At 43.8% G+C, this 13612-nt stretch overlaps 1 protein-coding gene across 3 annotated transcripts in view; it reads left to right on the top strand.

Annotated features, from left to right (window-relative positions):
* LOC124550613 overlaps window positions 1-13612 on the top strand; it is a 176391-nt gene that overhangs the window by 99747 nt on the left and 63032 nt on the right. For all 3 annotated transcript variants that reach the window (XM_047125334.1, XM_047125332.1, XM_047125333.1), the window contains exon 5: window positions 6532-6825. In XM_047125334.1, coding sequence (XP_046981290.1) covers window positions 6532-6825 — 294 coding nt within the window. The remainder of the gene's footprint in view (window positions 1-6531; window positions 6826-13612) is intronic.

Genomic DNA, 13612 nt, shown 5'->3' with positions numbered 1-13612 from the left:
TTTCGATCACAAGACACGTTTCAACACTTGTCTGATACCTCCTCTAGGCTTGACATTATTTCTTAATTTATATGTTTACATCTTAAATCTACAGAACACCACTCTTCAATGAATTATAGGTTGACAGCACACCCATGTGGCTTTATACACTCCTGGAAATTGAAATAAGAACACCGTGAATTCATTGTCCCAGGAAGGGGAAACTTCATTGACACATTCCTGGGGTCAGATACATCGCATGATCACACTGACAGAACCGCAGGCACATAGACACAGGCAACAGAGCATGCACAATGTCGGCACTGGTACAGTGTATATCCACCTTTCGCAGCAATGCAGGCTGCTATTCTCCCATGGAGACGATCGTAGAGATGCTGGATGTAGTCCTGTGGAACGGCTTGCCATGCCATTTCCACCTGGCGCCTCAGTTGGACCAGCGTTCGTGCTGGAAGTGCAGACCGCGTGAGACGACGCTTCATCCAGTCCCAAACATGCTCAATGGGGGACAGATCCGGAGATCTTGCTGGCCAGGGTAGTTGACTTACACCTTCTAGAGCACGTTGGGTGGCACGGGATACATGCGGATGTGCATTGTCCTGTTGGAACAGCAAGTTCCCTTGCCGGTCTAGGAATGGTAGAACGATGGGTTCGATGACGGTTTGGATGTACCGTGCACTATTCAGTGTCCCCTCGACGATCACCAGTGGTGTACGGCCAGTGTAGGAGATCGCTCCCCACACCATGATGCCGGGTGTTGGCCCTGTGTGCCTTGGTCGTATGCAGTCCTGATTGTGGCGCTCACCTGCACGGCGCCAAACACGCATACGACCATCATTGGCACCAAGGCAGAAGCGACTCTCATCGCTGAAGACGACACGTCTCCATTCGTCCCTCCATTCACGCCTGTCGCGACACCACTGGAGGCGGGCTGCACGATGTTGGGGCGTGAGCGGAAGACGGCCTAACGGTGTGCGGGACCGTAGCCCAGCTTCATGGAGACGGTTGCGAATGGTCCTCGCCGATACCCCAGGAGCAACAGTGTCCCTAATTTGCTGGGAAGTGGCGGTGCGGTCCCCTACGGCACTGCGTAGGATCCTACGGTCTTGGCGTGCATCCGTGCGTCGCTGCGGTCCGGTCCCAGGTCGACGAGCACGTGCACCTTCTGCCGACCACTGGCGACAACATCGATGTACTGTGGAGACCTCACGCCCCACGTGTTGAGCAATTCGGCGGTACGTCCACCCGGCCTCCTGCATGCCCACTATACGCCCTCGCCCAAAGTCCGTCAACTGCACATACGGTTCACGTCCACGCTGTCGCGGCATGCTACCAGTGTTAAAGACTGCGATGGAGCTCCGTATGCCACGGCAAACTGGCTGACACTGACGGCGGCGGTGCACAAATGCTGCGCAGCTAGCGCCATTCGACGGCCAACACCGCGGTTCCTGGTGTGTCCGCTGTGCCGTGCGTGTGATCATTGCTTGTACAGCCCTCTCGCAGTGTCCGGAGCAAGTATGGTGGGTCTGACACACCGGTGTCAATGTGTTCTTTTTTCCATTTCCAGGAGTGTATTTACTCTTAGAGTAGAATATGAAGTGAAGTGCCAATTAAACATTTTCTTGGCATGACAAGTAACCTTTTTCATTTTTTATACAGTTTGAAAAAGTGATGCAAAACTTATTGTTCCTAGTTCTGATTTATACAAACCAGTTCTTTTTTTTTTAAGAAGTTTGTATTCCTTCTTACTAAGCTTTCTGCAGTCCTGTGTGGATGCTACACAACAGTATTGCAGAGTTCGAATAAAAAATAAATAATAAATAAACTGTGTTAAAATCACCACATAGCAAAACAATAGGAGGGTACTTTTGAGTTGTAGAGCCTAGTTTTGAAATGAATATTATGCCAACATCTGCTTTCTCATTTTGCATTTCTTATCTGCATAGGATATGATAAAACCTTTGCTCCAAGTGCAATAACTCCATGTATCCCTTCTGAAAAACATGACACAGTGCTGCACATGGTCACGTGATGCCCCACTACACATGAAATTCCAGACAGAAATGCAACAAAAGGCATATGAGCAGAGCAAACACTAAGCATGAGCTTCCTACGTTGACATCACTGCACGTGCACAGTAATGCTTGTTCTCTGTCACTCTCTGGCGGCTTCTCAAATGAGCCTTTTTTTAAACATTTTTGGAAGGTGACTATGAAATGCATATTTGAACCATCAGCTGCTTCTATCTTAAACCCAAAATATCTGCTGGTTTCAGTCTTGGACCATTTTCATGGTTAAAGGTTAAAATGGTTTAAGCCACCATATTACATTAGTCATTAGTAAAAATGTGTAGCGCATGCCATTAATGTAAATACATGACACAAGACTTTAGAAGCAAACATGTGAATACTAAATGCGTGTGTGCATTTAGTATTCGTATGTTTGCTTGTAAAGTCCTATGTCATATATTTGCATTTATGGCATGCACTAAACATTTTGAGTAACGGCTAGTGTAATACAGTGGATTAAACCATTTGACCCTTATCTGCAAAGATGGTCTAATACTAAAACCACTAGATATTTTGGATTTAAAATTAACCTGTTTCTAACATGTAGTGGGGAAAATATTACGAATGCTGGTTTGAAAAGCATTACTTTCAAAGTAAATTTCCTTTTGTGCAAGATGAATTATGTCATGTGTGAGAATGTGCAATAAATTTCTTAAATCACGGTGTGTTTTAGTCTCATTTAAAATATAACATTTTGAGAATCATCCACATAGAAAAATTTCAGGCTCAGAAAACCAGACATTTATGTGATTATTTAAAATTTTACTGGCACATTTGTGTGATGTAACTTGAAGTGTAACACATGCAAAAAAAGACCAGTATTATATGGGAAACCTTAGTTTTTCATGTAGCTGTATTATATGTATATTAATTTCAACCATTAACTTTTCCTGTTTGTATGTTGCCACTACCTAAGTAATGTTGCTATTGGCTGACTACAGCATGTGTCCTATGCTCTGAAAATCTGCTTTCATCAGCTTGCGAGATCACCTGACATGAGCTGTGATTGGCTTACAAAAGTGTGTCTCAGTCGCGATATCAGTGCTTCGGAAACTAACATGCTGTGTTTTGTGAAATTCAACTTTACACTTTCGTAATATGAAAATATTTAGTCTACATGAAGCTGTGCATCAAAGATCTTTCCAATATGTATTTATTTGGTTTGGGGGAGGGGGGGGGGGGGGTGTCATTTCCTAAAGTGCCAGGAAGTTATACACTGGTGTATAAAACCTTAATCATTCATGGGATTGATAGTTTTACAGTTCCGAGGGAAATTATATTCTCATTTAACAGAAAAGTGTGTTTTTAACTGGAAAAAATCTGAGAATCTTTTTTTCATTGTCCGTATACATACCCTGTATTAAATGTGCCAGAAGCACCACCATCATGTTTTTGATCGTTCCTCACCTTTTCCAGCACACACACTACATTCTGACTACTTACGGTGCCGTATTTTCACCTGTTGCCTGAAAGTGGGACTAATAATTTTTTTAGTATACTCAGTGAGTGCACCAATTGATAAACATACCTTCGATGTTCCAGTGTCTTGCGATGTATACAGCCCTCACTGCAAGTCTTGGAACACCATCAGTTTAGTGGGACTAATAATTTTTTTAGTATACTCAGTGAGTGCACCGATTGATAAACATACCTTCGATGTTCCAGTGTCTTGCGATGTATACAGCCCTCACTGCAAGTCTTGGAACACCATCAGTTTAATAAGTTCAATATAACCACCCAGCATATTTGTCATTAAATGTATGTTTCATTTGTAACGTGTTGTGACAGACTAGTATGTCCATGTTTATTAAATTTACACCCCTGTGCTATTTGCTATACTGTAAATATCCACATACTCTGATTGCAGTGGTTGATCAGCAGTAATGTAATTTAACAGTAATGTGTCTTTCCATTTATTTGTGCACTGTATGCTACATTTATTTACATTTAGCATTAAATGTTGGCCTCCATACCAGGTGTCAAACCTCAGCAGTATTACAGTATTTTACTAAAATTTATGGGGTTGGAACTACTCTATGCAGGTTAACCCAAAATCTGACAAAATTTCGGAAGTTCTTCAGGGATATTTTGTAGGTATTTTGGGATAAAATACCCGTGGTCTCTGGTGCCTCATCACAGAGTAATTACATTTGATTTCTTTCCCCATTTATCTTGGTGTGTGTATTGCGCTGGAAATATCTGCACAATAGTGCAAATTTCGATGTTATGTGATGTGTGTCTTGTTGGAAGGCAGCCATTCACCAACTTTACTATTCATCCTCAAGCTTTCCTTCAGCACTGCTCACTTTTATATTGCTACCGTATAAAGTGGCTATTGTGGAGAAACTCAGTTGGGCCAATGGCAGTGGGTGTTGCGAGGCTATCATGTTAGTTGTTGCAGTTGACACCAGTCTGCTGGGTAGTGATGAAGCACACTTTCACCTATCAGGCTACGCCCATAAACAAAACTTTCATTAGACATGCAGCAACAGTCCTAGACAGATCCTACAGCGCCATCTCTGTGATGAATGTGTTGCAGTTCAGTGCACTGTCATCGATTTCGGAATTGTAGACCCGCGCATTTTTGAAGGAGAAGACACAACTGTGACCGTAACATTTCATTGTTACTGCTATGCAACTTCCTGCAGGTGACTATAAGTGGCTTGTGCAATTGCAAAGAGACAGTACCACTGCACGCTCACAGCCAAGGCATCAACAAGCCTTTGCAGAAAAATGTTTCCAGGTGGCTGATTCTTTACGGTATGGCCTTCAGTGGCCAGCCCATTCCCCCGATGTTGCCCCTTGTGATTTTCACCTCTTGTGATACCTCGAGGTGGATGTCATGTGTTTTAAGGTGGGAACACTGTACGATCTGAAAGCTCCGTCTGTCACGAAATTGAAGTGGCACCACAAGACGTGACTGGAAGGTTCACTGGAACTTCAGAGAGAGACTTCAGATACGCATAGAAAAAGACAGTCATAATTTGGATATCATTTTGATGATATCATTTTCGGAACTGAGCTTGTACGTGTATGTGACATATATGACAAAAACTACTCTGGCATTACATTTGTGAATGTTCGTATACACTGTTCTGTTTACTTACATTTAAAATTTGGAAATTATTTCTGCTACACCCTATATTGCTGAATAACTGCCAAGATTTTGTCTGCAGAGTTCAGTTTTACTCTGTATGAGACAGCATCTTTCACAACCAGCATTATTGTGGAAGCTTTTAGTAAAAGAAAGTCCATAAACTGTGAGAAGATCGCATCACGAAGAGATACACTAAACCGCACAGCAGATGTTCAGAAATGTATACTTGACGAACGGAGATAGTGCAGGCGGGGGTCACAAGTAGTTCGTATCTATCAGTTTTCTTTGTATGGGTTAGACGCTATAGGATAGGCTAAAGAAAATGTCTGAGATGTGCAATTTAACCATGTATTGCTTTTTTGTTTATTCGACTGGTAGTTGTACATCTCTCTAATAAAATAGAACCGTCCCCTCCCCCGTATTGCAGTCGTGTTTGTTCCTATAGCACTAGTGTGTGTCCTGTGATATTTGAAAATATGTATAATTTTGAATATGTAATGTACAAGCATAATACCGTTGCTATAGTCGTGTGCATTTCAGGTGGCAGGTGAATGTGATAGTCGTGTGCATATCAGGAGGCAGGTGAATGCAATACTTGTGTGCGCATAAGAAGGCGGGTGTCGGGGTGATGGGCAGCAACAAGCAGCAGTGCACCACATGACACTGCAGCCAAAAGCGTCATTCTGCTGTGCGTGCCTGTAGTTCACGCATCAGGGTGCGTGTAGGATGTTTAGCGTTTATTTTCGTGTTAGTTTAGGTATGTAGAGGTTACTGAGCCAGTATAATGTTCATTATGAGTGATATAAAGCAAACACGACAATATTAAGAAGTGGCAGCGATAGTTTTACCAGCGTATAAATCCTGTCAGCAGCCAGTAGGTGGTTGTAGTGCTAACTTTGCAGACAACAGCTGGAGTGGGAGACATGGAACAGAGACACAGAGAGAGCACATGGCTACACCACAAAGTGTTCTCTCTCTCTCTTTCTCTCTCTGCACAGAGTGCATTGTGGTGCTTCCTTCTTCTGTGCGCACCACTATAGTGAATGGTCATACTGGTTTTATAACAACCCTGACATTTGCACTCATTAGCAAAATAACAGTGGACACCATTCAAATATAACATGTTCAGAGACTACATAAGTTTGCATAATGTGCCATAGCTGAACTTCTGCATGGAAAATTTTTATTCATTGTATCACATTTTATCGTCTCATGTGCAGCTGTGTTAAGCTGCAGGTGGTAATACATCATTCAAACAATATGTTGTTTGTTACTGCTATGCCGAGCTCATTTGAGGTTGTAATTTACATGTATTACACAGTCAGTGACATTGTGTGAACCAGGTATCTCCCTTCTTCTGATTTGCAGACAATGTACAGTGGAGGACAACCACTGTACCAGTCTGGGTTGCCTCCGTCGGTGCCTGTGCCGCCTCAGGCAGTCACCGTGCCGCCTCCGGCAGTCTCCGTGGTGCCTCCCCACCCTCATCCGCCGGGAGTGGTGAACAGCTACGCACCCCCAGGAATGCCGCATACGGGTGCTCCACACCACGGGCAACTTGTCGGATACCCTGTCCAGACTCCACAGCAGTACATGCCACCCACCAATCATTACTACGAGCAGCCGGCTAATCAGTGGCAGACACAGCCCTGGACACCACAGGTATGAAATGTGTGCAGCTTACTGTTGTAGGCTAAAAAAAAAAAATCTGGCAGGTTGCTTGTAGTGTTCTGTTTCCATTTATTGTCTTCAGATTATGTCCCTTTTTAATACGTGGTTATATGGCAAGTGGCCATATGTACATCTCTGCCTGCTCGTTGTCAACTGGCTCACCAACAACACTGACCGTTCCTATCTTTTATCATTAGTGGTGATGAGAAATGGTGTCTTAGTGCTAATATAAGGAAAAGATGGGAATGGTTGATCCTAAACAAAGCAGTAGCTCCCTGTACAAAGATGTACGGGCATGCACAAAAGGTAACATTATGCACGTGGTGGAGCAGTGACAGTGTGGTGTACTGTGAATTGCTTCCCTGAGGTGTAACCATCACTGCTGACATTTATTGTTAACAACTGAGTTATATTGCAAACGCAGTCCAAGAGCAACAATCGGCAAGGGCGCGTGAAGTGATGCTATTCGACAATGATGTTTGCCCGCATTCTGCTAGTCTAACAAAACAGCTGTACAGTAGTGGGGTTGGAACGTATTTCCGCACCTACCTTAGTCATGTGATCTTGCACCCTTCGATTTACACCTTTTCTGCCCTTTAATGAACAGCCTTCAAGGTGTTTCCATTTTGGATGAAAATGCGTGCCGAATATGCTTGACATGTTCTTCACCTCGTGATCAAGTGATTTCTACAGTCGAGGAATCAAAAGTACCCCAGCATTGGCAGACTTGTAATAGTGAGTGAAGGAGAACACATTAGTGCAGTTTATATGTGATGCACTTTTTTCTTCTAAAACTTGTTTCCAAAATTCGAGTGCGTCTTTACTCAAAATTAATATAAAAATGTTTCGTGTTTGTTTTAAAATTCCTGCCAGTCTTGAAAATGGCCTTATATTTGATGCTGCGGGAAACCCATCTGTATCTGGCAACACTGGATTCAACTGGCTGCAGCAGCAGTGCACCAGTGTGACGAACGTGAGTTGCGAAGATTCACAAGCTTGCTATCACTGTCTCCCTCTTGCCCCACCATCACAAACCCAGAATGCGACAGTGGTACAATATTTTTGTTAGTAGCTGGTTTGGTAATGGAAAAAAATAAGATATTTGTATGATGCGTGCTATAAATTGAAAGTAATAGTATTTGCCGAAGAATGCGGAAACAGAAGAGATGAGTGGCACTTCAGCCCTCCACCAAAAGAAAAAAACCATTCACAACAGGTGGCCTAGTAAAGAAGAACTGAAAAAATGAGCGTTACTAAATGTACAAATAGAGGACTGACTGCAAAATTGCCAAAACTAGAAGATGACATTAAAATGGATTGCAGGACACTGTCGAAATGGCATTAGAATGAATACAAAAATGATTCAAAACGCACTCTTGTTAGCTCGCTACAGTGTAACTTAACAAACTTTAAGGGTGGAGTTGGTTGGTGCTACAGGTTTATGAGGTGTCACGGACTTTAGAATTCGAACCAAAACCAAAATATCTCAAAAAATACCACAAGAGTATGAAGAGAAAATATTATCTTACCATTGCTTTATTATTCAGCGTTGAAAGAAAACCAGTCTGGAACCAAACCAAATAGCAGATATGGATGAAACTCCTGTGAGACTTGATGTGCCGAGTAACAGAACTGTTGCCATGAAAGGTGTTTGTTAAAATTGTTACTATGAAAACAAATGGTGATGAAACAAGGCACTACACTGTTATTTTCAAGTGCAAAACATTGCCAAAATCTTCTCAAATACCGCCAGGTGTTGTTTACGTACATGACAAATGTGGGATAGATAGGGCTGGTATGAAATTATGAATTGACAGTGTGTGGAAGAGCAGTTCTCTTTTTGTGCTAGATCAATTTAATAGTCATTTGAAAAGTTCTTTGAAAGAGAAGTTGGGACTGGAAATACAGAGCTTGCTGTTATCTGGAAGGACTTACTTCACAATTGCAACCTCTTGATGCATCAAAAAGTAAACCATTTAACGTGTAAGTGATAGAGGAATGGAACAAATTGATAATGGATGAAACCCGATATGAATTAAAGCCAAAGGGAGCTTTAAAACGAACTACAATCATACAGTAGTGTCAGGGGATAAAATAGTTGTGGTCTAGAGTGAGAGAAGACATTATTGTTAAATCTTTCAAGAAGTGCTGCATAAGTAATTCTCTCGATGGCAGTGAAGACTGTCTCATATATGAAGAGGATCTCAGTGATGGTGAAGAGGAGGAGGAAGAAAAAGAAGAAGGAAGAAGAAGAAAGTTCAGATGACAATTTTCAGGGATTTCAAAATTCATTTTTGTGTTATAAACTGAGAATTTTTTTTAGTCTGGCTTTGCAATCTAATAATAAAAATGGCAAAAATGTTAACTAAAAAATTGCTTGAAAATTAAGACGCACCTTACAGTTCGCAGCATCTTATGTCCATAAAATACGGTATTGGGGACTAAAGTCTTTATGTGTATTTGTTATATTTATTATAATAGAGGGAAACATTCCACGTGGGAAAAATATATCTAAAAACAAAGATGATGTGACTTACCAAACGAAAGTGCTGGTAGGTTGATAGATACACAAACATACACACAAAATTCAAGCTTTCGCAACCAACGGTTGCTTCATCAGGAAAGAGGGAAGGAGAGGGAAAGACGAAAGGATGTGGGTTTTAAGGGAGAGGGTAAAGAGTCATTCCAATCCCGGGAGCGGAAAGACTTACCTTAGGGGGAAAAAAGGACAGGTATACATTCGCTCGCACGCGCGTCGCACACACACACACACACACACATACACACACACACACACACACACACACACACACACACACACATCCATCCATCCGTACATACACAGACACAAGCAGACATTTGTAAAGGCAAAGAGTTTGGGCAGAGATGTCAGTCGAGGCGGAAGTACAGAGGCAAAGATGTTGTTGAATGACAGGTGAGCTATGAACGGCGGCAACTTGAAATTAGCGGAGGTTGAGGCCTGGCGGGTAACGAGAAGAGAGGATATACTGAAGGGCAAGTTCCCATCTCGAGAGTTCTGACAGGTTGGTGTTAGTGGGAGGTATCCAGATAACCCGGACGGTGTAACACTGTGCCAAAATGTGCTGGCCGTGCACCAAGGCATGTTTAGCCACAGGCTGATCCTCATTACCGACAAACACTGTCTGCCTGTGTCCATTCATGCGAATGGACAGTTTGTTGCTGGTCATTCCCACATAGAAAGCTTCACAGTGTAGGCAGGTCAGTTGGTAAATTACGTGGGTGCTTTCACACGCGGCTCTGCCTTTGATCGTGTACACCTTCCGGGTTACAGGACTGGAGTAGGTGGTGGTGGTAGGGTGCATTGGACAGGTTTTACTCTGGGGGCAGTTACAAGGGCAGGAGCCAGAGGGTAGGGAAGGTGGTTTGGGGATTTCATAGGGATGAACTAAGAGGTTACGAAGGTTAGGTGGACGGCGGAAAGACACTCTTGGTGGAGTGGGTAGGATTTCGTGAAGGATGGATCTCATTTCAGGGCAGGATTTGAGGAAGTCGTATCCCTGCTGGAGAGCCAGATTCAGAGTCTGATCCAGTCCCGGAAAGTATCCTGTCACAAGTGTGGCACTTTTGGGGTTCTTCTGTGGGAGGTTCTGGGTTTGAGGGGATGAGGAAGTGGCTCTGGTTATTTGCTTCTGTACCAGGTCGGGAGGATAGTTGCGGGATGCGAAAGCTGTTTTCAGGTTGTTGGTGTAATGGTTCAGGGATTCCGGACTGGAGCAGATTAGTTTGCCACGAAGACCTAGGCTGTAGGGAAGGGACCGTTTGGTGTGGAATGGGTGGCATGTGTCATAATGGAGGTACTGTTGCTTGTTGGTGGGTTTGATGTGGACGGACGTGTGAAGCTGGCCATTGGACAGATGGAGGTCAACGTCAAGGAAAGTGGCATGGGATTTGGAGTAGGACCAGGTGAATCTGATGGAACCAAAGGAGTTGAGGTCGGAGAGGAAATTCTGGAGTTCTTCTTCACTGTGAGTCCAGATCATGAAGATGTCATCAATAAATCTGTACCAAACTTTGGGTTGGTTCTTCCTAAAATTCACAAACCCAATCATCCTGGCCGCCCCATTGTAGCTGGTTACCAAGCCCCCACAGAACGTATCTCTGCCTACGTAGATCAACACCTTCAACCCATTACCTGCAGTCTCCCATCCTTCATCAAAGACACCAACCACTTTCTCCAATGTCTGGAATCCTTACCCAATCCGTTACCCCCAGAAACCATCCTTGTAACCATAGATGCCACTTCCTTATACACAAATATTCCGCACGCCCAGCGCCTCACTGCGATGGAGCACTTCCTTTCACGCCGATCACCTGCCACCCTACCTAAAACCTCTTTCCTCATTAGCTTAGCGAGCTTCATCCTGACCCACAACTTCTTCACTTTCGAATGCCGGACATACCAACAATTAAAGGGAACAGCCATGGGTACCAGCATGGCCCCCTCGTACGCCAACCTGTTTATGGGTCGCTTAGAGGAAGCCATCTTGGTCACCCAGGCCTGCCAACCCAAATTTTGGTACAGATTTATTGAGGACATCTTCACGATCTGGACTCACAGTGAAGAACTCCAGAATTTCCTCTCCGACCTCAACTCCTTTGGTTCCATCAGATTCACCTGGTCCTACTCAAAATCCCACGCCACTTTCCTTGACGTTGACCTCCATCTGTCCAATGGCCAGCTTCACACGTCCGTCCACATCAAACCCACCAACAGGCAACAGTACCTCCATTATGACACCTGCCACCCATTCCACATCAAACGGTCCCTTCCCTACAGCCTAGGTCTTCGTGGCAAACTAATCTGCTCCAGTCCGGAATCCCTGAACCATTACACCAACAACCTGAAAACAGCTTTCGCATCCCGCAACTATCCTCCCGACCTGGTACAGAAGCAAATAACCAGAGGCACTTCCTCATCCCCTCAAACCCAGAACCTCCCACAGAAGAACCCCAAAAGTGCCACACTTGTGACAGGATACTTTCCGGGACTGGATCAGACTCTGAATCTGGCTCTCCAGCAGGGATACGACTTCCTCAAATCCTGCCCTGAAATGAGATCCATCCTTCACGAAATCCTACCCACTCCACCAAGAGTGTCTTTCCGCCGTCCACCTAACCTTCGTAACCTCTTAGTTCATCCCTATGAAATCCCCAAACCACCTTCCCTACCCTCTGGCTCCTGCCCTTGTAACTGCCCCCGGAGTAAAACCTGTCCCATGCACCCTACCACCACCACCTACTCCAGTCCTGTAACCCGGAAGGTGTACACAATCAAAGGCAGAGCCACGTGTGAAAGCACCCACGTAATTTACCAACTGACCTGCCTACACTGTGAAGCTTTCTATGTGGGAATGACCAGCAACAAACTGTCCATTCGCATGAATGGACACAGGCAGACAGTGTTTGTTGGTAATGAGGATCACCCTGTGGCTAAACATGCCTTGGTGCACGGCCAGCACATCTTGGCACAGTGTTACACCGTCCGGGTTATCTGGATACCTCCCACTAACACCAACCTGTCAGAACTCTCGAGATGGGAACTTGCCCTTCAGTATATCCTCTCTTCTCGTTACCCGCCAGGCCTCAACCTCCGCTAATTTCAAGTTGCCGCCGTTCATACCTCACCTGTCATTCAACAACATCTTTGCCTCTGTACTTCCGCCTCGACTGACATCTCTGCCCAAACTCTTTGCCTTTACAAATGTCTGCTTGTGTCTGTGTATGTGCGGATGGATATGTGTGTGTGTGCGCGAGAGTGTACCTGTCCTTTTTTCCCCCTAAGGTAGGTCTTTCCGCTCCCGGGATTGGAATGACTCCTTACCCTCTCCCTTAAAACCCACATCCTTTCGTCTTTCCCTCTCCTTCCCTCTTTCCTGATGAAGCAACCGTTGGTTGCGAAAGCTTGAATTTTGTGTGTATGTTTGTGTATCTATCAACCTACCAGCGCTTTCGTTTGGTATGTCACATCATCTTTGTTTTTAGATATGTTATATTTATTAAACTTATGGAGAAATGCTATGAACTTACGCACCAACCCAAAATGTTGTTGTGGTCTTTAGTCCAATGGCTGGTTTGATGCAGCTCTCCAGACAAATCTATCCTGTTCATCTGCACATAACTATTGCCTCCACTTGAACCTGCTTACTTTGTTAGTGTTTTTTTTCTCCGTCTTCAGTTTTTACCGTCCACACCACCACCCGTTGCCAAATAACTTTCGTTACCACTTCAGGATGTGTGCTGTCAACCAATCTCTTCGTCTAGTCAACTTGTGCTAATTTTTCTCCACAGTTCAATGTTGTACAGCTCCATTCCATATTCATATCATCAGCATATTTCTGCAGCACCACAGTTAAAAAGTTTCTATTCTGTTCTGTCTAAGCTGTTTATTGTCCACGTTTCATTTCTGTACAAGGCTACACTCTGTTAAAGTGTCTTCAGAAAAGAGCTCCTAACATGAAAATTTTAATCATACATTAACGAATTTCTCGTTTTCGGAAAAACTTTTCTTGCTATTCAGTCTACATTTTATACCCTATCTACTTCAGCGCTCATCAGTTGTTATGCTGACCAAGTAGCAAAACTAATTTGCTCCGTTTGGTGTCTAATTTCTTAATCTAATTCCCTCAGCATTGCCTGGTACATATTGAGTAGATTTCATTACCTGTGTTTCACTTTTGTCGATTTTGCTGGTATCGTTGTCAGTGTAATGGGAATGATAAATCACTGCTTGCAGCAT

Source organism: Schistocerca americana, chromosome 9 (genome assembly GCF_021461395.2).
Source record: "Schistocerca americana isolate TAMUIC-IGC-003095 chromosome 9, iqSchAmer2.1, whole genome shotgun sequence".
NCBI lineage: Eukaryota > Metazoa > Arthropoda > Insecta > Orthoptera > Acrididae > Schistocerca > Schistocerca americana.
Note: the sequence above shows the minus strand (reverse complement) of the source record. Positions and strands in the feature narration are given on the sequence as shown.